This window comes from Ochotona curzoniae, unplaced genomic scaffold (genome assembly GCF_017591425.1).
Source record: "Ochotona curzoniae isolate NIBS_2020 unplaced genomic scaffold, NIBS_Ocur_1.0 scaffold_4506, whole genome shotgun sequence".
NCBI classification, from domain to species: domain Eukaryota; kingdom Metazoa; phylum Chordata; class Mammalia; order Lagomorpha; family Ochotonidae; genus Ochotona; species Ochotona curzoniae.
Window position 1 is genome coordinate 69,002,708 of NW_024467119.1, and position 26,547 is coordinate 69,029,254.

General features: G+C 43.9%; 1 protein-coding gene across 1 annotated transcript in view; it reads right to left on the reverse strand.

The window, feature by feature from the left end:
• Positions 1 to 10,321: 10,321 nt before the first annotated feature.
• The window catches only part of RNF150 (ring finger protein 150), a 234,524-nt gene continuing 218,298 nt past the window's right edge, over positions 10,322 to 26,547 (reverse strand). Inside the window, exon 7 of the mRNA XM_040967267.1 lies at positions 10,322 to 14,608. Within this exon, the coding sequence (XP_040823201.1) occupies positions 14,490 to 14,608 (119 nt within the window). The 3' untranslated portion in view covers positions 10,322 to 14,489. The remainder of the gene's footprint in view (positions 14,609 to 26,547) is intronic.

The following is a 26,547-nucleotide window of genomic DNA, read 5'->3' on the forward strand; positions in this document are numbered from 1 at the left end:
GACATGAGGACTACTGCAGCTGCGTCTTACTCAGGCCTCACAGACGCCTCTTGCTAAGGGCTGTTCTGGGTTCCAACTCAGGATGAGGGTGGGATCAAAGACACTGTGCTGGGCTCAAGCACCTCCCCCTCCGGCCTGGGAGGGTGGGGGATGGACCCAGTGCAAAGGATGCTGCCAGCAAAGGCCTGCCGCATCCCGGCTTTCAGAGCTGTGGCAATTTGTTTAATCTAAGGTGATGTGGTGATGGAAGCCAGATGTCATGTGTTTCTGTTACTAAGTTAATTTTCACTTAAAATCATCGTTTCCATTCATCATTCATGCAATCAGACTTATACTATTTTTTTTAACATGGTGGAAATCAATAAATCTGAATTCTGAGAGAGAGAAAGAGAGAGAGAGAGTGAGGTAGAGAGGATAGAGAGCAGAGAGATGGAAGAGCCGGAAGAGGGAAGGGGAGGCAAAGACGAGAGGGGGAGATGGAAGGAGAAAAAGGTTGATTTCCTATCTGCTGCTTCACTCCCTAATAACAGATTTATTTGTTTGTTTATTTATGTATGTATGCATTTACTTATTTACTTTCGAGTAAATGAGGCAGCACAGTTTCAGGAGAACACACCTGAGGCCAGGTGGGTATCCGAGCAAAGATCCGAGTGTCTGTGTTGTTCAGTGGTGAGTATAAGGAGTTGACTTGTGTTGACAGTCAAATCCCAACCAAGGATTGGTCCCTGTGGCGTGTGTTCGTGACACTGGGGGAAGCTCTGTGCCAGTGAGTGTCTGTGAGCTTCGAGAACCCTTTCTGCTCGACAAAGGGGGGTTTAAAGGTCAGATGTGAAGGGGCAGAATCAAACACAATTGAGGTGTTTCACAATGCTGTGTACAAACTGAGTCTCTTTTCCAGAAGTTGGCAATCTACACCTTGAACGTGGCTTTTGTTTCTAGTGAGAGTTGAGGTTTGCAAGATTTCAACCCTTGGAACTTGAATTGCTTGGGGTTACAATTTCCAGGATTTTTGCTTTTGGAAATGTCAACATTTGGGAGTACAGCACTTGGGATTATGTATTGGGGGTTTATAACTGGTACCATCCTTCTTATGCACTGTGGTGGAACTACCATATTCTGCATCTGGTTTAGACTTGTTCCCAATTCAGGGAGTGTTTCCTGGCTCTACAATGATCCTCCTACCAATATAATAAACTCTAGGGCTCCGTGTTTCTTGTGTTCCGTTCCCGAAACATCTGAGCAGTCAGGAGTTGCCCACACATTTATGGCAGCTGCATGGCAACCCCTAGAGAAGTCTGGCAGTGGGCTCAGGAAACTACTTGTAGCTCAGGCCATTCCTGAAAGTTGTCTTCTCTCTTTCCGCCTCCTCCTTGAGACAAGTGCCTGTGTTTAATTGTCTTAATTGCAAAGGCAGCTAGCTCTGTGAATGAAGATACTTTTAGGTCCTGGCCTTGTCCTTTAACCATTGAAAAGGTCTTCTGAAATTAGACTTCCTGGGAGTTTTCTTGGTGTGAAAAAAGAAAAAATCAGGTTCAGACTCAGTGTGATATAACTGTCCTTTCAAGGTCAGCTTAGTGGCCTGCTACACGCCTGACTACACTCTGTAGTCACTCCTGCGCTCTCCCATCTATTTATAGATATGTGTGCCATTTCCAAAGCTCGGAAGTATGTTTTCTTTCTCTCTCTTTTTCCTTAGCGCTGAGGGCCTCAGCTCCCATTAGATCTATAACATCCATGGCAGCTGTGTTGTGTATACAACTCTCATAGCAACCAAATGCATGCAGCTCTCCTGCCAGGGGGAGCCTGCTCTAGGTTCTCCTATGACTCCTTACTAAATGGCCCTTAAGAACAAAGACAGTTGGAATGTCGGAGAGAGGCACAAATGGCTGATTAGGTGAGGGGATGTGGCTGTGATCAGGCCTAGGGTGGGGCATGTCTTCAGGAACAGATGGATCTGAAGGACTGTGGTCCAACAGGGGGGTCCTGCCAATATGCCAGCAAGTCCATACTTGCACTGGGTGCAAACTGAGCGTGGCATCCCATTCTGAAAGGATGGGGCTGGGGAATCTGCCAGGGGAGATGTGACCGCAGGGAGCACAGAGCTCTACTGACCACTGGGGACACAAGGCAAAGGTCACTGCCCTTTGTTTTTGTTGAAGTGAGGAGCAAAGAGGCACAGTGAGATGTGAGGGAGACACCCTCCAAAGGTGCACAAATCATTGCTGCTGCTGGGTGACTGTAGAACACTGGATAGACAGCCTTATTTATGGATAGTGATTATGTTTGTAGATTATGTATTATATTTTATACATTTATATGTATACGTAGTGTTGTTGAATTAAAATTTGTATGAAATAGTATGCATCTTTTTTTTAAAGATTTATTTTATTTTTATTGGAAAGGCGGATTTACAGAGAGGAGGAGAGACAGAGAGGAAGATCTTCCGTCCAATAGTTCCCTCCCCAAGTGACTGCAATGGCTGGAGCTGAGCTAATCCAAAGCCAGAAGCTAGGAGCTCTTCCAGGTCTCCTATGCGGGTGCAGGGTCCCAAGGCTTTGGGCCATCCTTGACTGCTTTCCCAGGCTACAGGCAGGGAGCTGAATGGGAAGCAGGGTCACCAGGATTAGAACCGGCAATCATATGGGATCCCGGCGCGTTCAAAACGAGAAGTTTAACCACTACACTATCACTCTGGGCCCAATAGATTTTTAAATTGACTTTTTTGTTAGTATAAAGGAACGAATTGAATGTAGTTCCAAAGACCAATTCTAAGAATATAATGATACTTTCCCTTCCTTTCTCCAATTTTTTCCTTTTCTTTTTTCTTCTTCTGTCCTTCCTTCCTTCCTTCTTTTCTTTCTTTCTTTCTTTCTTTCTTTCTTTCTTTCTTTCTTTCTTTCTTTCTTTCTTTCTTTCTTTCTTCCTTTCTTCCTTTCTTCCTTTCTTCCTTTCTTCCTTTCTTTCTTTCTTTCTCCTTCTAGATTTCTTCATTTTTATTTGAAAGGTAGAGTTACAGAGAGAAGGAGAGACAAACAGAAAGATCTTCTATCCACTGGCTTACTCCCCAAATGGCTGTAACTGATGTTGGCCTAATTTGCAGCCAAGAGCCAGGAGTTTCTTCTATGCTTCCTACATGAATGCAGGCTCCCAAGGATTTGGAGCATCCTCTACTATGCTCCCAGGCCATAAGCAAGGGTTGGATTGCAAGTGGAGCTGCTGGGGCACAACTGGTGCTCATATGGGTTGCCTGCTCTTCCAACAAAGACTTAGCTTACTATGCTACTGCATTGGCACCTCCTTTCTCCCTTCTTTTCTTTTTCACCTTTTACCATAGCGTTGTTAAGTGACTTTAAATGCTCTATAAAATACGTTCAACAAGTTAGAGGTAGAATGACTACTGTTGAGCAGCAATATTTCAGCTGCTATGATATCAATTTACTCCTCTTCTGATCCAGCTCCCTGCTGTGGCCTGGCAAAGCAGTTGAGGATGGTCTGAGACCTTGGGACCTTGCACCTGCATGGAGGACCTGGAAGAAGCTCCTGGCTTCGAATCAGCTCAGGCCATTGCAACCACTTGGGGGAATGAATCAGTGGATGGAAGAACTTTCTGTCTCTCCTCCTCTCTGTATATCTGACTTTCAAGTTTGAAAAATTAAAATAAATCTTAAAAAAAAATCTTTCTGAGATGACACAACATAGTGTGCTTGCTGGGATCCCATGTGGGTGACAGTTCGAGTTCTAGCTGCTCCACTTCAATTCAGCTCACTGTGAATTACCTGGGAAAACAGTAGAGAATGGCCCAAGTACTAGGGCCCCTGCACACATGTTGGAAACTCAGAAGAAGCTCCTGGCTCCTGGCCTCAAGCTGTCCCTGTTCTAACTATGGTAACCATTTGGGGAAAGAATCAGCAGATGAAAGATCTGTCTTTCCCTCTATCTTCATAACTCTTATTTTTAAAACAAATAATTAAACACACACACATATACATAAATATATGTCTTTTAAAAATCTCCTTTGTTCAATCAGTATGGTTTCTATGTATTACACAATGAAGGCCAGGTGAGTGATGTAATAAAGGAATTACTAAACCTAGAAAAGAATGAAACACATTTCTGTATCTTTCGAACAGTGGTTAGGCTTACAGTCCCCCAGTCATAGGTGTTGACAGATGCAGAACGCTAAAGCTAACAAAATTGGTTTGGTTCAAAGTCCCGAGGAGCTTTAAACTTTGTGTTCTGGAAGAGACCAATATGTTGCCTGACTTGGCAGAAGAAAAGTCTGCCAAGTGGCATTTTAGGCTGGGGAAGAGCATGTCAGTTCCCTAGGAACCTGGCTGCACCCCACTCCCTGGCTTGACCTCCCAAACACCTGCCCATGACCTGCCTCAGGCTGACTACGTGACCTTTGCACCAGTGAGCCTTTCCCTAGTCAACTATGAGCTGGTAAGAGAGGTCAAGGGCTGTGGAGAGAGCCAGAGAGAATGGAAACTAACACTGAACAGTTTTTGTTTATTCTCAGCTTGTGTACAAATGGGTTCCACACAAGTGGTTTCATTCAATGAAGTGCTGAAAAACACAGCTTTGGAAAACAGTCCGGTTGATTATTAATCCACTTCAGGAAAAAGCTGAGTTATACAAAGTTACATGGATTTCTCAAATATGTATTGTTGGAAGAAAACATAGTTGACCTTGGGACTCTGTAGCGTCATTCATTCCTCCCTCCCTTCTCTTTTCTTCCTGCCAACCCCATTCCCTCTCGCATCCTCAATTTCCTCTTTTAGTTAATCATCTATCTACGATAATTTTATTTGAAAGGCAGAGTGACAGAGTGGCAGGCAAAAGGAGGACTTCCATCTCCAAAGTTAGCAGACCAGAAGTCAATCCTAGGCTCCCATGTGAGCCAGGGCCCCAAGGATTGGAGCTGCCTCCTGGCGCCTGCATCATCAAGCAGGTGGTCCAGAGGCAGAGCTAGCATTGGAACCAGGCACTCGGCTGTGGGCCGTGAGCGGCCCTTAACCTCTGTGCCGCGCACCTGCCCTGTGCTGCAATTTCTAACTTTGTCCCAGGATGTATCCTACGGACCATCGGACCATCGTTCCCAATTTGGGAACCCCTGCTCTGGAGGTGCGGTATCATTGCTGACAGTAGCTATCCAGGAAGAAAAATGTGCAATAATGGGAGTATAAACTTTTTACTTTTTAGACTTAGTTATTTGAAAGGCAGAGAGAGAAAGAGAGAGAGCAAGAGAGATTGACGTTTTTCTATCTGCCAGTTCTCTCTAACCGGCTATACCAGGGCTGGCAAGGCAGCAGCTGGGAAACTGGAACTCCATCTAGTTCACTCACAACAGTGGCAGGGACCCAAGCTCATGGGCCATTCTCTGCTATCTGTGCCAAGGCACACAAGCAAGGAGCTGGGTTGGAAGTGGAGTAGCCGTGAGCAGAAGCTGCACTTGCTATGGGATAAGGTTGTCCTGGGCCGCAGCTTAACCCTCAGCACCCCTATGGTGGCCCTGGTGATACAGTTTAAATGCCTTCTAATATGGCATAATCTCTATTGTTCCTTATCATAATCCTCCTTCCTACAAACAAAGCATAAGGCTGACCCCTGGGAAGCCTCTGGAGTACTCGGGTCTGACCTGATTCACACAGTTGCTCAGGAAAGCCAAACATTCTGCAGCAGGTGTGAGCCAACCCTGTGGGATCCTCAGCTCTGGAGTCACGCCTGGTGAGGAGGGAGTGCCTAGTCACCGTTCTTCTGAGCTTGGCATGTCACAAACCCTGCATGTCCCTCCAAGTGCTGTGTCAGGAATTGTCTGCGGGCAGGACCCAGCAAGGTAAGCCGCACTGGCAGACTGCTGATGTCTAGCAGGTGCCAGAGGTCTTTCCTACCGTGTCCTGCCCTGCCTTTTTCCCAGGCTGGTGGCTCTCTAGTTTCTATTTCCTTTGTGTGTTCTTGCTCATTTTCAGGAGTTTCTGTCCCAGCTCATTCAGAAAGAATGTCCGGCTGCCCCAGATCATTTAACTCTTGGTATAGATGGCCTAAGCTCACCTGGCCTAGAATCTGGGTAGGGTGTTCCACCCCACAGCAGCCCCTGAGACTAACATAGCTGCTGGCTTTTTTTTTTTCTTTTTGCCTTGCCCAAACTCTTCTCCTTTCCTGGCAAGATTAGAACCTGAAGGAACTCTGAGGCCCAGCACTTGACTTCCCTGAGAGAAAAGAGGAACATATGACCATTCCCGAATCACCAGTTCAGGCTAAGCATCAGTGCTTTGACATGCATGGCGTCACCTCTGGAACTCAGGGATATGCAATAGAATCTTGGGACAGAGATAACACAGACACAAACATCAGGTTCCATTTTATTACAAAACCAAACCAAACAAAATTTTGCAGTGAAATTTCCCGAAGTTTACAATTCTTGTTTGAAAACTTTTATCATTATAATATATTTTTGACCAGTAGGTAAGAACATGATTGGATGTATTTACGTTATATTCTTTTAGATAACAAAAATAGTGACGGGGCATGACTGCTTCCAACTACCACCCTTCATGTCACAACTAGCCTAGGATGAGACAAACTACACTCTCCAGGCACACAGAGAGTCAGATAGAACAAAATAAAATCTGCCTTGGAAAAGACACACTCCTTCACAGAGAGCTTTTAATTTCAAATTTCTTTGTATTCACAAGAGATATAAAGTGCTTTGAAAGAAGAGTAGGTGCCTGAGGTTAGAAGGAAAAAGATTTGTACAGAAAAAGCAGACAATGCTATTACCTTAACTAATCATCTAAATATACACGTAACTTTGTACAGAAAATCATATTTGGGTCAAATGGCTACAAAGTCCACTACTGCATTACTTCAGCAACAGAGTGCTAAGCTCAAATCCCGATCAAAATCTCCTCTGGAGCAAATGCCATCAGGAGGGACTTTGAGTGTGCGTGTGCGTGTGCGTGTGTGTGTGTGTGTGTGAGTGTGTGTGTGTGTGTGTGTGTGTGTGTGTGTGTGTGTGTGAGTGTGTGTGTGTTTGGGAGGGAGAGAAGGGGTCAGACGGCAAAGAAGTCAAACAACCTCAGTGTCATGATGTGTGCTGGGGGACCATCACGCAGCACCTGCAGACTGGCCACCACGACTGTGCAGGAAAGCTATGCAGTCTACCCGTGACATGCGCCGAGCAGTGGAGTCTGCAGTTCACCGTAGGAGGGAAAAAGAGAGCTGTCTGATTTTTCCCTTTGCTGGTAGGGTGGTGTTACAATATCATGCCTGATTCTTTCATACCTGTAAATTCATTCTTAGCAAGTTCCCTCCACCCCCCAGTGGTTAATAACGTGCTAAGCAAAGGAGGTCAAATCAATCGGGTATTTTTTCCCCACATCTTACAGCTGACATTTGCTGGTTATGGTCTTCAGTCTACAAAATGGGGTTTGCTTCAACACTGTTTGGGGAGGTTCCCCTGGGAACGAGAATAATCCTCCCCCCAAGATAAGAAAAAAAAAGTCTTAAACCACAACACTCATTTATTTTTTCAGGAAATGGATGGAATGTAAGTTCTTCACAAATACAAAATTACTTCAAGTTTTCTAAATATAAGTGACTTCCCACTATAAAAATAACAGCCCCTTCCCAAGGCCCCCACCCCTGCATCTTTTTCTAATTATAAAATGGTACAACCGTTTCAGGTTACTAATGTGAAAGCAGGAAGTAAATCTATTATGTACATGTACAAAACACGTCAATATTTCACACCATTTACATCCCCATGAAAAAAGTCCTTTTATTGATTTTCCTTTGCAATGCCACATGAATAAAGTTAGGCAACAGAGCAAGCTGGCTCTTGCTTACAACTGCACACACTTCCCAGGCCAAACAGCCACGTATGGTCACTTTGAGAAAGGGTAGCTAGCAGTGGGATCTTCCGTGAAGACTCCTTCTCACACTTTGCGACTGTCTTTCTTCTTCAACTATGGAGAAAACTGTACAATGAAAGGCAAATAATCAAGTGGTAGAGGAAATGGTGACCCAAGTCAAAACCATTTGCTAAAGAGTAGCTGCGACTAATCCAACAGAGGGCGCCGTGCCCTTTACAATCATACCCTCCACAACGGAAACCCTTCGGGAAAGTCCTTCAACTGCTCTGAGTGTTTGGTGTTCAAAGGAGTGGGGGTATACTCTAATTAGCTAGCTCTTATTATACTTGGACACGAAAATTCTTTGGCTATTTAAAATCTTCACATTCTCAAAGAGAACAATATTCTGAGTTCATTAAAGCGCAAGATTTGTCTGAAACTTTGTAGGAAAGAGGAACTAAACAGCGGACCCTGAAGATGACGTGGGACTAAGGCCACGATGCTTCTTAGAGTTCTGGGTGTAGTCAGGCTAATCAATAGGTTCTTAGACATTCAGTCGCCCAATGCATCATCACGTTTACTTACAACATTAGGAGAAAACTCTACTGGTTAAGGGGAGAAACACGTGTCCACGTGAGTGGAGCTCAGTCTTTGGTTTCTGTAGGATACATGGTCCCCACATTCTCCCTGCTTCTCCAGGCCCTTTCCCCCCAGTCAGGATAGCAAAACCACAGATGTTCTGCCAAGTAATGACCCTGGGAAAGCCAGCTTCAGCCATCTTCTCAACACATGTTCTTCCTTTCTGCTTCTAGATCTGTAGATCTCTCAATGTACTCATGGCTTCTCCTTATCACCAACATCTGTTTCACTCGATAATGAACAGCTGTGGAGGAAGCACAAGCATTGCCGGTGGCTTCGGATGAGATCTTGATCACTGAGATTCTGAAAAGTCACTTGATGTGAAACACGTGAGATAGTTTGCAGAGATGGGCCCGATCTCAGCAGGTTCTCGGGGCGCAAACAGGGGCTTGATGGTGAAAGGCTCTCGCTTGGGAGCCGGGATGACACTGTAGCACCATCCAATGGCTACAAGTGGAAGAGTGTGGCTGCTGACCTGTGGGCCTGGCAGATGCCCATGGCTATAACAGAGGGTCTGGGAGAACAGCCGGGAACAAGCCACATGAGGATGGGACACGCACACCTGCTTCTCAAAACTTAGCTTTAGACCTTTGCAATCCTGAATGTTGTAGTTTATGAATATTTCATCCTTTAAAAAGCCCCACTTCCTCCAGATACTCCACAGGTCATCTCTGAATTGATATAGTGAGCACGTATTCCTCATGCTTTCTGCACCACAGCCTGGCTTCCACTTTGATTCCTGACTTACTCTAGACTCCTACTTTTCTATCATCAAACATGCTCATGTAGTGCTGGCTACACAGCAGCCTGGAGAAGTCTCTTCATGTCCCCCCCGCCCCCTTAAGATTCCTTTATTTATTTTTTAATTAGCAAGGCCGATTTTATAGAGAGAAGGAAGGACAGAGAGAACAATCTTCCGTCCAATAGTTCCCTCCCCAAGTGACTACAATGGCCAGAGCTGAGCTGCTCCAAAGACAGGATCCAGGAGCTTCTTGGGTCTCCCACAGGAGTGCAGGGTCCCAAGGCTTTGGGCCATCCTCTATTGCTTTTTAAGGGTACAAGCAGGGAGCTGGATGGAAAGTGGAGCAGCCAGGACATGAACCGGTGCTCATATGGGATGCTGGCATCTGCAGGCTGAGGATTAGCTGGGTCTCTCCATGCCTCTTTGTTAATCTTTTGGAACAAATGATCTTCAGATTGTTTAGCAAGTGCAAGGTCTTGTGCTAAGATGTGAAGGTGAGAGGTGGGCACCACGTGGGGTATGTGGTGATGTGGGAAGGTCACAAATGCTGGAAACAGAAGATACCAGATCCGGACAGCATGCTGGAGAGCTTACCTTGCCACTGTTTGTGTAGGAGACTAGACTGGCATTGAGACTGGTGCACAAGACAACAGGTGTAGGGGGCATGAGACATACTTTGCAATATGTAGAAGGAAAGTGAGGCTTACTTCATTAGAGGGAAACTTGGCTTGCTCCTATAATAAACTTTTTCCTTGTTAGAATGGAAACTATAGACACAGCCAGACAATAAAGTAAGGTGAACACTACAAGACTAGCCACACTGGCAACACAGCACAGAGCTGCCCATGCTTTCTATCCTGAAGGTTATTTTAACTTTCTTTCACAAAAGGACCAAGCAATAAGACAAGGAGAAGGAGGAGATTATGGAAAAAGAATCTGTGTGTGTCACAGAGGGAAACGGGTAGGCAAAGGGAGCCCGGGATATCAAAGTGAGAGGACAGAAAGCTGCCCCAGGAAGCAGCCGTGCTGGTCCTCACACCACAGAGCCTGTCTCCAGGAAGGGTTTGAGCCAATCAAGACTTTTTTGCTTCTCAGTCAAGGTGAGCCACTCAGTGGAGAACTGAATGCTGCTGGATTTTCAGGTGAATGGATTCCCATGTAAAAACTACTCATAATTAATGAAGAAACATATGCCGGACAATGTGCCTTTGTTTTTGATTCTGAAAGCAAAGTACCTACAGGACATTCGCTGAAGGAATGGTCATCAGGTGCCGTGAGTTTTGATATAACCAAAGCCAGAGCTGTGAAATGTCCCGGATGTTACACCAGGATGAGAGAAATGCTGAAAACCAAAACAAAACCTGCAAAGCAGACTAGTCCAAAACCTCTTTGGACAGACTGGCTTTGCTCGCTATGAGTGTTACCATGTATGGTCAAGGCAGGTACCTTTGTCCCTCTGACATTCTACCTCTCTACTGGGTGGAGGGCACCGTGAGCATCCCAGGGATACATCACATTTCCGAAGCTGTATTCGTCGTCGGGGCTCAGCCTTTCCAAAGCGGTGAGTCATATCACAGGCAGTGAGTCCTAGGGATGATTCTACATGACTTGGAGTCAATGCAGCTGCTCCTTGGCTCTCTAGAGTCAGAGGGCACGGACAGTACTGGCTTTAAGCAGAAAGCTGGCTGCTGGGCTGGTCCTAACTTCAAGTAGAGGTTGGATGGTCAAAAAAACCTCATGGATTCTTTTTCAATAAGGCCACATGATGTGTTGAATTTGGAGTCACTATGCAACTTGTCACTGTTCTCTGAAATCCATAAGCTCTGACCATACCTGTGGGGCTAGTGGCTCTGGGATTGGGGCAGACCTCTGCCCAGTAGAGAGTAAAAGGGGCTGGGGTGAAAATAGGTGACTTCAGTCTGGCATTGTCTTTGGCTCCTAAGTGCCATGTATCAGTCTAAGGGGTATGAGATGTGAGGGTATAGTATTTTTTTTCAGCACCTAATCATCAGGGTTGGCATGATTTTCTAAGAAACAGCTGGTCAGAGAAAAGCCTTACATGACCATGGACACCACTGGGGTAAAGTTCCAGCACACATTTCAAAATAAATTGACCTCCAGGTCACTCAGCAGGTGACTTGGGCGATAGCTATGTCTCTCTGGAGGTAACTGCAGTTTCAAACTTTGTCTTTCATAAGGTGTAGGGAGTCCTGCCATTCCCTGGAAGAGCTCTGTTCCAGCAATGTCCAGCTGGAAGCTTCACATGGCTGTTGTGTGCCTCAGAGGTGGCCAGCTCAAACTGAGACCTGCTGTGAATCTAAAAATCATGACAGGCTTAGAAAAGGAATGGAAAATATTTCCTTAATACTTTTAAACACAAATTATATGTTGAAATAATAAAACAGTTAAATTATACGTTAAAAAAAAAACAAAATCAGAGTTAAATAAAATGCAGTGTGGGATCACTTTCACCTGTCTCTTCACTTTTTACAATGTGGTTAGTAGAAAGTTAAGAATGACGGATGTGTTGTGCATCCTATTTTGAGTAGGCAGTGATGGTCTGAACTTGCTGCAGAAAAATAGGCACATCTGTAAAGACATCCAACTTGTATTGACTTCTGAGGATTCACATACCCTCCGACACTCCTCTGTGAACTGCTGGGTCCCCAGGTAAGGGTCTTGTCTTTGGGCGAGGTGAGAAAGGCTGTGGAAAAGGACTACTTTCCTTTCTTCTGTAAAAAAATTTTAACTACAAAGCTACAGGAAACCCACCCCCAGAAACAGATTGCAATGAATTTGTCTCCTAGGCTTAGGCCTTTGTAGCTAGAACTCCTTGGGATCAGAGTGGGCCCTTAAAAACTCCTTGTCACCTGCACAGCATCCTAAAGAAACGGCTATGGCCACAGCATCCATGGACAAGCAATCCCTGCCTCATTTGGTCTGTGGCTGCAAGGGCTCACATTCAATTGCTGAAGGACTGTTACCTTTGGACTGGAGGTCAGATCACAGAGAAGAGTAGGCCACTGGTATGAGCCTCAGCTGAGAGCAGGAACTCTCTTAGAGAGGAACAACTCCACACCAAGGGCTTGGATTTGAAGACACCTATTGGTCTCAAATGCTGTGACTCTAAGCAGCTGTTAAACAAGGCAATAGACCAACTCCTCCTTGGGCCTAAAATGTCCATCATTTAGATCTTCATCTCAGACCTCATGAGGGCCAGATCAGAGCCAGCTCTTCTCTGTTCCATGTCATAACCCTCTACCTCCCCAAGTTAGAGAGCCTGTTCACTGTGCAAGGAAAGGGCCCCGCTGGGCAGAGGGTTCATCAGTGATTCCAAAGCCCAGAGAAGCCTCTGGGAAGCAAGCTGTGGAACCATTCACTCTGCACATGGAGAGGTGGAGGTCTCACATGGGAGGGCCTGGCTCCTCTAGGACTCCTGCCTCCTCTGCCTCCTGCTTCAGAGCACCCTCCGAGACCGGCTGCCTTCTTTGTCACACTATGGAGACTGGCTTTCAGCACATGGCAATGTTGGACTCCTAGAGAGAGGAGGCTGAGTTTCTTGCCTCACCATCTACTTAGAAGCCCCCCTCCCCCCCGCCAGGAAATCACCAAAGAGGGTGAACCAAGGGCCCCCAGTCCTCCCCTGGCAGTCCTGGGCTCAGCAGGCAGCCAGGGTTTTTAGCAGCACTGAGTGCTGCCAGTGAGTAGGTATTAGTGTAATGAGGTGGAAAAGCCCTCATCAAATATGTAAATACAACGTGATCAGAAAAGCTCTCTGCTGTGGCGAGCGGGCAGCTGCTTGCCCTTTACCAGCAGCCTAGAGATGGTAACACGATCCATTGTCATGGTCCAGAGCATCTAGTCCTTCCATCCCCCACGGCGGTGAGTCTAAATGTATTACAAAAGTACCCACTGAAAAAAATAGCACATTTCTGTCATAAGTACAAAAACTGAATACAAAACACAAATGGTTTAAAAATACCAGGGGGTTCTGGGATTCATTGGCCAACCTCTTTGCCTCCCCACCTCCCTTCCTTTCTCTCTCTCTCTCAGTCAGGGTAAAATTGGTTTAGCAAATTCCCAGGCTGTCCTGTTTGGATTAAAGGACTGATGTCCTCACCCCATGGCTCTTTAAGGTATTGGCCCCCATGTTGGGCACCCGGGGGAGGCAATCCTCTCCTGACTGACCTACATTCTTCCGTGTGCGGCCCAATGAGGTTTCACAGAAGTGTGTGGGGATTAAGGTAAAACGCAGGTGCTCCTGCATCTGTCACTCTGTTTGCCAGTGGGCTCAAATGGGATTGCCTCTTTTAGCATCTCCATGCCCTGCCAACCCTCAGAGGCAATCAAAACTCCAGGAGCCCCAGGGAGAGCAAGGCTACAGACATTTTGATTTCACTGGAAGGAACACATGACTTCTGGTTTGGAAGGGAGACTTTCACCCTCTACCCTGGGAAGACTGATGCTCAGATCCTGGAGGGCACTTCCGGCTTTGACCTCAAGGATGGAAGCACCTTCACAGCTCCCTCCCCATGTCACACGGGCCGTTCCCAGAGCCTGGCGTGACAGGATGGGTGGTCTTAGCAGATTTGGAGCTTAGTATTGGGGTCTCTGGTAGCTAGGATCTTTGAGACTCACTTAAAAGGACTCAGATTGTTAAGGAAAGCTATCCTTGGGCTGTGTCGGGGTGCTGAGGCACTTCTCAAAGCCATGCATACTTCATGCCGAGAGGACAAGACCATGAATCTCAAGAGGGAGCAGCAACAGATCCTAGCAGGAACCGCTGCCTCTCAACCAACTCCACACAAAAGCCAGAGTAAATCAAAGGAAAAACGCAGGAGCAGACATCAACTGCAGGTTGTCTTTACAAAGAAATTGCCAAAGAAACTAAACAACACATATATTCCTAAAACAAGGATGATAACATCAATCTGGAAGAAGTTACAAAGAAGCTAAGAAACTCTTACGGTGTCCTTTCAAGCCTCTGTTTTAGGAGCTTCAGAAGTATATGTCTACAAGGAAATGAGGGGGATCCTTCCAGATTCCAACCTGTCAAGGCCAAGGGCTGTCGAAGAGATGCACACATGCATCTTGGTTTATGTGACTTTGGATATTGCTTTTCATTTCCATTCTTGCAGGAAGTGTCCTGGAGTTGGCCAGGTGTTCTGGAGGCATGTGAGCCTATTCAAGTCTTGGCGCACTCCTCCATGCCCTCCCCATGGGCCCCTTGATCTCTGTCTTCCATATTTGCCATTTCAGGATTTCACCTCTTCGCAGTCTTGGTCAGTGGAAAGTTCTACATCAGACAGTCCAACTTCCATTGCCATAATCAAAGAGATGTCAGAGTCACTGCTGACAGCCGGCTCCTGCTCACCTGCAAGGAGAAAGCAAAGTTCATGGTAAACATGGACTACTGGTTATTTCCACACAATTTCCTCTAAGACCATTTCTTTAGAGGCAAAAAGGGAGTATAACAGAAAAATTGGTCGTTCTGTAAAAACTCTAATTAAAGCCTTAATCTACAATTATGCAGACCTAATCTCATCTTTTTATTTTTTTTATTTTTAAAGATTTATTTGTTTGTTTGAAAGATGAGCATTAGAAAAGGGCAGGGAAAGATAGAGAAGGGTGGGGAAAATCTTCCATCCATTCCCTGGCTCACTTTCCAAATGATCACAACAGCCAGGACTTGACCAGGCTGTAGCCACGAGCCTGAGACTCCACCCGGGTCTCTGGCATTGAAGGCGAGGGCACGGGCATTGGGGCCATCTCTTGCTGACTTTCCTGGTGCATGAGTGGGAAGCTGTATTGAAAGCAGAATAGCCAAGACCTGAGCTAGCACTGCAGTATGGGATGTTGGTGTCACAAGCAGTAGCTGAACACACTATGACACAAGGCTGTTCCCCTACGTCCACACGCCTACTGGGCCTGGGAAATGCAGTCCTCAGCTCAGGTGTCCCATGCGGATGGCAGGGGCCCAAGCTGAGCTTTAATCTGCCTCTCACAGTCTACTGGCAGAAAGCTGGAGCTGAAAATCAAAACTACACCGTCTGATATGGAACAAGGGAATCTTAACTGCCAGGCCAAACTACTGCTGTGAAAGCTTTTAAATAAATAGGAAAACAATCCAATAGACATTTAAATGGGTGATGGTTATCATTGTAGAAACCACAGAGCAATATACATGGCCAATAAATTATCAAAAATGAGATTCTTTCTGTCTATATAATCTTTGCTATTTTGCAAAGATATTGTAATTAAGGGATCACTGAGCTAGGAAGTTGATAATAAGCAAAACTGGACAATTTTCACATTTTCAGAATGTATTGTAGAGAATCTATCAGTGACATATACTCATTTAAGCACTGTTTGTAGTAGCAAAATACCACAAGTAACTTACAGTCTAACAATACAGTATAGCTGAGTAAACTATATTACCTTTAAAGGATAATGTCCTTGCTACAGTCATAAAAGTGAAGTTTCCAAAGAATTTATAGTAACACAAAAAACTGCCTAACAGTATTTTCCAAACAATGGTATTCTATTAAGTGAAAACAGAAGTACTCAGTGTTTTATAGGCAGTGGAGTTGATGGAGAAAGTTAGCTGGAAGCAAAACAAAAATGCCAACAATGGTTGTACCAAGCTTTTGTACTTATATTCATTTTATTTAAAAACATTCATGAGGTGGGCATTTGCCTGAGTGATGAAGACCCGAGTTAGGGCACTCACATCTTTACAAATTGGAGTGCTTGGGTTTGAGTTGCAGCTCTACTATTTGCAAATTTCTTCTAATATTGAACCTGAAAGAGAGCACGGTGACTCCAATGATTAAGTTTCAGCCACTCACATGAGAGACCTGAATTGAATTCCTGGCTTCTTCCTCCTTCTTAACCCTGCTTTGGCTATTGTGAGCCCTTGAGGGAGCAAGCCAGCACATGAGGACTCTGTCTCTCTTCTCACATAAATTGCTTTTCTTTTTCTTTTTAAGATTTATTTATTTACTTATTTATTTATATTGGAAAGGAAGATCAGATTTTCAAAGAGGAAGACTGAAAGAAGGATTTTTCATCCACTGGTTCACTCCCCAAATGGATACAATGACCAGAGCTAAGCTGATCTGAAGCCAGGAGTCAGGAGCCTCTTCTAGGTCTCCCATGTATGTGCAGGATCCCAAGGTTTTGGGCCATCCTCCACTGCTTTTCCATGCCATAAGCAGGGAGCTGGATGGGAAGTAGAGCACCTGGGACTTAAACTTTAAATCCATATGGAGTCCCAGTGCTTGCAAGGTGATCTGATTGTCTAGTAGACAGGCAGAGCACTAGTAGGCATTGTCAACACAATGGCATAAGCAGCGTGATGGAAGGTGCACAGGGGATTGCAGGTGCGAGGGCTCTGAGGCCACAGGATGGGTCAAAGGTCACTTCGCACAGGGAGTAATGTCTAAATTGTGTCCCAAAAGATCATTTATATCTTAGATCAAGGAATACGGAGTTATATTTTAGGCAAGAGCATAAGCAAGTACATATTTCTGGAGGACATCAGAGGGTATTTAGCTATGATGGGAATGCAGAGTCAAGTGAGGACCTAACGAAGGGAGGTTGGTGTACTGAACTACTCAATGACAATTTTAAACACCAAAGGTCTTGTACATTCTATTACTCTGTGGAAGAAGCATGCAATTAAAAAGCCCACAAGAACACCCAAGTACTAAAGGAATGATGGTGGTTGTTATACTTTTGCTCTGATAATCACATGTACTTTTTTTTTTAAGTTAAAGCAGTTAAGGAAAATACGTGTGTTTCATAAAAGGCTGTGGATTCCTGAGACAAACACTTACAAAATGAAGAAGCAGGTTTTAAATTTTTCAAAATTTTTAATGATAAAGTTCCATAGGCTCAGGGATTTTCCCTTTTCCCTCTCCCTATTTCCCCTTCTTCCCCTTCCCCAATCCCCTCCATCCCACTGATTTCTCCTATATTATTGAAGAATTAGTTTTAGAGAAGTGGGGTTTTTCATACATTGAGAAATACCCTACCTGAATACTGTGCTCTAAAATTTCTCAGATACTCAGCTCATGAAGTTCATCATCACAGAGCAGACTGACAGTTTAAAAAAACCCTGAAAGGGCCCAGTGGCGTGGTCTAGTGGCCAAAGTCCTCGCCTTCAACACGCTGGGATCCCATATGGGCGCCGGTTCTAATCCCGGCAGCTCCACTTCTCATCCAGCTCCCTGCTTGTGGCCTGGGAAAGCAGTCAAGGACAGACCAAAGCCTTGGGACCCTGCACCCATGTGCGAGACCTGGAAAGAAGTTCCTGGCTCCTGGCTCTGGATCGGCACAGCACCGGCCTGTTGCGCTCACTTGGGGTGTGAATCATCGGACGGAAGATCTTCCTCTCTGTCTCTCTGTATATCTGACTTTGTAATATAAATGAAATAAATCTTTAAAAAAATAAAACCCTGAAAGCAGCACTGTGAAGGGAGTGCTGGCTCGTATAGTAGATGGAGGTATTCAATAAACAGCACTAATCATCAGGAAAGGCAAAATGGGATCTCTGCCTCACACGTCACAACAAAAGAAATTCAAGTCTGCCAGTTACAGGATTTCTCATCACTTAAAAATGATCTATTTACTTGTATTTGAAAGGTAAAGTGATGAGAGATAGAAATAGAGATAGGAAGATAGAGAGAGAGAAAGAGAGAGAGAGAAAGAGAGAGAGGAGACTTTCTAGGAGCTCCAAACTCATCTGAATCTCCCATGTGGGTGGCTGGGCCTGCTGTACTTGAGCCATCTCTGGCTGCTTTCCCAGGTGCACTAGCAAAGAAGTAGGTCATAAATGGTGCAAATGTGACTCAAACTGGCCTTCAGATTGGGATGCTGGCACTGCAAGCTGTGGCTTAACCAACTGCACCACAACTGGAGTGCCTGGGTTCAAGTCTCACTCTGCTTGGGTTTCCAGCTTCCATCAGTGTGCACCCTGGCAGTAGTGGTGATGGCTGGAGCACTCTGTCCTGCCACCCTTACAGCAGACCAGCATCAGCCACAGGCTCCTGGCTTCAGCCTGCTCTAGTCCTGGCTTTTGGGAGCAACAAAGGAGTGAGCCAGTGGATGGGAGATCTTTGTCTTTCTGCCTTTCCAATGAATAATTAAGTAAAAATTAAAACCAAAAAAGGCCTCTGAAACTTAAACATTTTTGGTTGCTATCATTTTGGCTATATTTATGAGCACTAAGAAGCTAGTTTCCTTTAGACTGTATTTTAGTCCAGCATTAGCAATCACATGTTACTTTTTATAACTCCTTTTTCTTCACCAGTGCTAAAATGTGTCCATGAAATGAGAATGTGGACTGGAAGTGACTGAGTCTTTCTAGTAACCATGACTTATGCATATTCAGTTTTCAATAATTAACTATATAGTTTCACACACCACTGAGGAACAAAGTCTTCTCTGCCATAATCCTTCCAATTATTGTTTTTATTTTAAATATTTTTTTAATGAAAAAGAAGGCCAGCTTATTATGTTTCATAGCAATATGCACAAATAGGGGAATTGACTACTTAGAGCTAAAAGGAAAGCTGAAATCTCACTCCTGGAGATTAAGAACATGATCTATATGCTGGAGAGTTCAAGTTACATTTTTTCTCCTTCTCCCTGTCTTCCCAACCCTGTCCCTCTCACTTGCTATAGCCTATTACCCAACTCATCTCCCAGGAAGCCACAATTTCCGGTTCACAAATCCATTGGATGCCAAACAGGGACTCATTCGGGAGTGGTCTCATTACTTTCCTAGGGAAGCAAAGAAGCAAACATGAAGAGCCAACACTGCAACTAGAGGATGAGCCTGTTATGCTGCCGTGGTGCCCCCCGCCCCCCCGAACTCTTGATCTGTTTCCTACATCTGCTCAGAAGCATGTACAAAGCAGTGGAACATAACCCAAGTCCTTGGGCCCCTGCATCCATGTTGCTGAACAGGAAAAATCTCCTGGCTCGTGCCTGTGGACCAGCCCAGCTCCAGCTACTGCAGCCACTTAGGGAGCAGACCAGCAGAATTCTCCCTCTCCCACTCTCTAACTGGTATTTGCAAATAAGTAAAACTAGATATTTTTAAAAACAGTCAAATTTCTCATATGGTATAATTTTGATGTTTGTAAGACATTCAAGGGAAATGGGAAGCTAGCAGCCAGATGTATGCATCTAGTACATACAGGAGATGCTTTGGCTTTCAATTTCAATAAATTTGGGAGGTTTTGTGATCTATGCTGTGGACACTAAACTACCACTTTTATAATGTATTTTCACCTTTAATTCTGAGTATAATCCATCAGTAGCCTATATCTGGTTAGCCAAAAGATTTCCAGTGATGGGGTTTATGAATTTCATTTAGTCTGTACATTATTAATATTTTCAACTTCTCTTACTCCTCTCCTGCATAGGATGTCACCTAGAAATGTCCAGGCATCCCATGGTGAGATAGACATTGCAGCTGGAGTTCTGCTGTAGGTCTGAAACAACTGTCTTTTGACACTAGGCTGAATGGTTATTCAAGTTTTTTCCAACCCTGTGAGGACCTGGATATCTTCCCTGTCCAGTGTTGGTGCCTTAGTTTGAGGGTCCCCTCCAAGATTCATGCGGGAACGTGTCAGCGAAAGGGCTAAGAGGTGGACCTGTTGAGTGACTGGGTGGGCTGAATGTGTTACTGTGGGATTTGAGTTAGTGCTGTGGGAATGGGTGCCTGGTGAGAAAGATAAGTTGTGGCATGATTTTCTGTCTCACATTGCTTTCCAGCCATGGTGTAATGTAGCAAGAACCTCTCAATAGACACAGCTCCCCAATTTTGAACTTCTCACACTACAGACCTGTGAACCAAACTAATGGTGATTCTTCATAACTGGCCTAGTTTATGAAATCCTATTACAGTATCTGAAACAGATTTGGACAGTGGTTTGCCGCCTTTAGGCCTGCGGCTCAGGGTTACTCCATGGTCAATGACCCCATTTCATGTAAATATTTACAGAATTAAAATAGGATTGAAAGTTGCTTTTTAGCCATATGGAATAAAAGGTTTTTTTATTAGCAGCATTAGTATTTATTGAGTACATAGCACATTCTAGGACCTATGCTAAGTGCTTTTCAGAGACTCTAACTTAATATTCTTCCCAAACCCATGACATGGAAAGTATAACTTCTGTTTTTAGATGATACAATTAGAATCCATATGATCAAAAGCTTCTCTGGTTACATAACAGAAAAAGCTTGAACTAGAATTTGAACTCACTTCGGTGTGACTCCAGAGTCCATAAACTTGGCCATAATCTGTACTGTACTTGAGATTTTTAAACTTACTTTGCAAGTGTCCATATGGGAAGTCAACATCGCCAGCAGCAGCTCTATCCGCAATGCCAGCCCCCAGATTTCATCACTGAATGTCTATTCTGGTTTACATTCCCCTGAGAATACGATGTCTTAATTTGACATGACAGTTTTCAAAATCATCACACTTCTGCCTGATTGTCTCTTTAAGGTTGATATTCAAAGCTAATAGAAAACTTATTCTTCCAGGACTTGGGTTTGGGTATTTACTGTACCCATCTTAAGAAGCACAGAGCAGTAACAAGCTGGCCTAAGTCTTCCTCCATTAGGGATTAACAAACCCAGCCTCTGAACACAAGCGCTGTGTCTGCAGAGAAAATAATGTGGTGGCAAGTAGAAGTGAGCCGCTCTGCATCACTCAAGTGCTCCTTTTCCCTCAAGTGCTTGCAAAGTGAGGTCTCAAATAAAAACCGCATCTTTCTGTGCACTGCTATTTACCTGAAAAACAGGGCATCATTTCCACTCACCCATACACTATGGCAGGAGCACTTCTGACTGCAGACCAAGCTGCAGTGCTGCCATGATTCTGTTCCTCTCAGGGTGGGAGATTCCACAGCCCGGGTCAGGGGCTTATAGAGGCTGATCAGAATTTCCCATTTTTTGAGCTGCAAGGATAGTCGCTTTCTGGCCAGCTTTCCTTAGAATGTGCAGTAAAATGAATAATGAAAGCTGGAACATATTGACCCCTTCCTGTGTGGCAGGCCTTGTGCCAAACAATTACATTTGTCATGTATATTACTCTTCTTGAAGACACTGTGAGGGAAGTGTTATCACATGATTGGTTCATCTTCCAAAATTATCATTTACTTGAAAACACAGAGTGACAGAGACATTCTACCTCCTCATCTGCTCTTCAAATGCCCACAATGTCTAGGTTTGGGCCAGGCAGAATGAAGACTGGAGCTGGGAACCCAGTCCAGGGCTCCTATAGCAATGATGGCAACCTAAGTACTTGAACCATCACCTCACTCATCTTACTTGCCAGAGTGTATGTTAGCAGGATGCTGGATTTGGGAGCTGAGGCAAAGCTTGAACCTAGACACTCTGATGCATGTCCCAAAGGATATTTTAGCCCCTGTGTAGCACACCTAGCCCTGGTTCACACCTATAGGTGAAGTTGAGCACATAGAAAACATAAGATGGGGAATTTCAACCCAAGTCGGTGATGTCAACAATCACACTATTCTGGAAAGGGCAGAACTACCAGATTTCCATTTGACAGCTCAGCTGTCCTCTAACACAACACATGGCCACCTTTAGAAACCACACATTCCAGGCAAATGATATAAATTCTGATTAAGTCATTCCCACAACTGTTCAGGTAGAACTGGCATGTTTGCCTTTGAAATTCCTGCTCCACAATTATAAACATACACATGATAAGTTCAAACCAGGGAAATTCCTTCTCACCTTAAGTGTTGTTTTTCAAAGAATGAGAGTGAAAGATCTTTTGTCTACTGGTTCACTTACCAAATAATTACAATGCCTGTGGCTTGTCCAGGCCAAATCCAGGAGCCTAGAATTCCATCTGGGTCTCTGATGCCGATAGCAAGGGCCCAGCATTCAGGCCATCTTCCATTGCTTTCCCAAGTGTATTAGCAGGGGGCTAGACCGGAAGTGAAGCAGAGAGGACCTCCAACTGGTACTTACATGGGATGATGGCCTCACATGTCGTGCCTTAACCTGACATGCCTCAATGCCAGCCCCAATTCATTGGTGTATTTAATCATTCATTTATACAATAGGAGTTTATTGAAAATCTGTTAAGTATGCCATCCTGTAAATGAGTGATGTCAAAAAAGTAAAGATGAACTAAACTCAGACTGCATTAAACGAGTTTAATCCAGTAAAGAGGTTCAAATGTATTTGGTTATAAATTTGAGATTTGTTTTTGAGAGGGAGATACACATAGACATGCATGCACAGAGAGAGAGAGAGAGAGAGAGAGAGAGAGAGAGAGAGAGAGTGTGTGTGCACGAGAGAAACACTTCATGTGCTGCTCAGCTGGTTTGCTTCCCAGATGCAAGCAACAGACAAGGGCAAAAGCCAGAAACCCAGAACTCAGGACTTCCATGGGGTTGGTAGGAACTTAAGTACTTGAACCATCACCTGCTGCCTCCCCAGAAGTGAGAGAGGAACTGACCACAAAGGGGAATGAGAATACTTTGCGTGGAAATAGACATGGTTGAAGTTTTTCTTTAAACAATCAGAATATTAGTGGTGGTTTTACAAGTATGTACAAGTACATATGTTTGCCACATCCATCAAAGCTCATCAAATTGTATACTCCAAATAGATGTTACTGATTGTTGATAGAAATGTGCTTGACCTGGTTTGACTTACATACTAAAATGACTAAAAAGATGAAAACCAAACAAAACCTAACAGATCTGGAAGGCAGCACTAATTCTGCTACTGCAGGGAAGCCCAGAATTCCCCGTGAGTATTAAAATCACTGCCTTACATCTGGAGACACAGTGAAATGCCTGACCAGAAGTATGAGAGAATAACAAAAAGTCCCTGGAGGAACTGGCATTGTGGCATAGTAAGTTAAGCTCCCACCCATGATGTTGACATCCCACATGCGCACTGGGTTCATGTCCAGGCTGTTCCACTTCTTAATCATGCTACAATAAACATGGATGTGAAAATATTTCTTTGAGATCCTGACTTAAGCAAGATTACTATATCACATGACAACCCTGATTTTAATTTATTGGGGGAACTACCACACTGTTTTCCATAGTGACTGTACAATTTTATATTCCTATCAACAATGCATAATAGTTCCAATTTCTCTACATTCTCACCAGCATTTATTAAAGCACTGATAATAAACCTGTTTTACTCTGAAATAATATTTGCTAAGTGCATATACATAAACATACAAACATGAAATACAGCTATTTAATATTTTTACTGAAAATGCCCTATTTTTTCTGCATGAAGTCTTCTGGCCTCTGTCTTTGCCCTTTCATGTGCTGGTAGTTAAGGGATGCCCTCCATTTACCTGCTGTTAGCCCACTGTTTCTGAAATATTCTATTTCTTCAGCCTTTGTTGGATGTAGATCAGTGCATCAACATTTCATAAAGAACTCATCCATCATGTGACAGCCTTATCCCTACTGCTTATACAAGTGCCACACTGATACAAGATAGGTTAACACATGAGCCAGGAGAAACCAGAGAACAGGGCTCTGATGGAAACACCACATCTACTTTAAAGGTCAAGTTGCAAAACACAGCAAGGAAGGGAGAGCTTGAGTGCTCAGGGAAGGGCTGAGGAGGAAAGGGCAGAACGAGAAATACTCTCTTTTATGTGCAGTTTGCAAAGAAAGTGTCCTTTTAAATTGAGAATCTGCAGAAACATACAGTCTTGAGGAAGGACATAATCAGGTTATAAGGCACACCGATGAGTGTCAGAAGACTAAACACTGCCATGAGCACATGTGGCTCTTGATATTCAGGTATCATTTTACATCAACCTGCCCAGTTGAAGTCTATTTTAGGTTGCTAATATAGTTGTCAGTTCTGATCATTCTGACCATCTGTTTCCCCAGAAAGCATATGGAGAAAACTGTTCAAGAAGCTTCAAGACCACAGGCCATTTGTTCAGAAAAATCCTGGTTGCTGTCACCTCTTGCAGTTAGTGAATAATTCACCTTTGGTTGATTTGAAAACAGGTCACAACTGGCATGTTGGTGTATGGGTAAGGAGGGAGAATGCAAGAGTAGTAGCAGAAATATGCTCTTAAAAATTGATAGACTTGTGCCCAGCATGATGGCTCACTGGCTAAAACCCTTGGCTTTGCACAAACCGGGATCCCATATGAACACCAGTTCCAATCCTGGCTGCTTTGCTTCCCATCCAGCTCCCTGCTTCTGGCCTGGGAAAGCAGCAGAGGATGGCTCAAAGCCTTGGGACCCTGCACACACATGGGAGATCAGGAAGAAGCTCCTGGCTGCTGCCAGCTGTCGTGCCCACTTGGGGATGGATATTTCTCTCTGTCTTTCGTTCTCTCTGTAAATCTTTCTAATAAAAATAGATCTTCTAAAACATTGATAGACTCACTCTTAGCTACATAAGTCTGATGATCTGACCTACAGACTGGGTGGACATCCCAACAATAAATTACTGGAATTTGGATGGATGTGTTTACATACCTTCCTGGATAATATCTACCACACATAAAGTCAAGAGAAAGGATCTAGTCGTTCACATGATAAAGATCATGATCTCACTCATTCCTTTGGCTCGTGGAATACAATTTCTAGCTCGTTGCGCTCAAAACAAAACAATCTGAATTAATAATCAATATTTGTCATTGCAATTTGAATTTCTGGCCATGAGTTCAGAGTGAGGATATAGCAGACATATACAGAGCAAGCTTATCAGTGAGGTTAGGCTGTGTGCAAGGCAAGGGGAATGAGTGAGAGGAAATATGGAACTGGCCTGTGAAGTACTCAACCTGGTTTCTGGTTCAGAGGAAACATGAACACAGGTAGGCTAATGGGGATGGGGACGAGGCTGGAGCAGGCACGGATGGACAAACCCTGCTCATTCACAGCAAGCAGGCACACCAGGAACTGCCAGCACCAGCTGATCTAATGGTATCATGCTTTCTGGGCAGTGTGGAGTCTGGGTCCTCTGACTTCTTACAAAGCTTTTCTAGTTTTATTTTTCCCTTTTGTATCCTCTCCAAATTCAAAACAAAGCCATTTTCCTTCTTGCCAAACATAAAAATCATATCCCTCCCTGTGTCAGCTTACGCCTGCAGTCCTACCCCTCTTGTCCTAAGAAATCATCACTATTTTTATTGAACCCCTATCTGCTAGGATAAGTCTGTTGAACTTTAGAGTTTATATATATACACACACACACATATATATATATATACTCTCGTTCTATATATAGCTATAAAGTATATATAATATATATTGTATAATATATAAAATATAAAAATATTATATACTTATATAATATAGCAATATGATTATATACTGTCTTATACATATGTAATTATATATTATAAATAACACAATTATGATATCAGTATAATATATGATACAATATATATTACATAATAAACATAATTATATAGCTATAGAGCATATTATATATTATACAAATAACATGTGATAATGACATGTAAATGTATATTTATATTATACCATAGCATGTATAATATAGAATTATATTTATCTATAATATGTATATATCTATATCTTTAGACGATCTTTATAATATATATTTATATATTATCTTTACAATATATCTTTATAATATATATAAATTATATAAAGAGTAACAATTGTGTCACAGATATAAAAATAAGTCATTCCTTTATGTTTTCCCAGACACTCTGTCCCCTAGCCCCAATCATTGGTTTAAAACTTTGCAACCTCTGAATACTTTATTGGGTTGATGTTTCTTTAAAATCTCATTTTGGGCCTGGCACGATAGCATAGTGGCTAAAGTCCTCATCTTGAATGTGCCAGGATCCCATATGGGCGCCGTTTCTAATCCCTGTGGCCCTGCTTCCCATTCAGCTCTCTGTTTGTGGCCTGGGAAAGTAGTCAAGGATAGTCCAAAGCCTTGGGACCCTGCACCCATGTGGGAGACCCGGAAGAGGCTCCTGGCTTCTGGCTTTGGATTGGCTCAGCTCTAGCTGTTGCGGCCGCCTGGGGAAGCCAACCATTGGATGGAAGATCTTCCTCTCTGTCTCTCCTCCTCTCTGTATTTCTGCCTTTCCAATAATAATAAATAAACATTTAAATAAAAATCTTATTTTACCTTGAAATAGACTCTTTGGAGAGAACATTAACAAGTGCAACAGAAGTCCAAGGGTTACTAAGCTGAGTGCTGCTCCGTCATCAGGTGCTGATGCTAACAGACACGCAGTCTCCTCTCCGAGAAGCCCTCCTGCCTAGCCCAACAGTCACT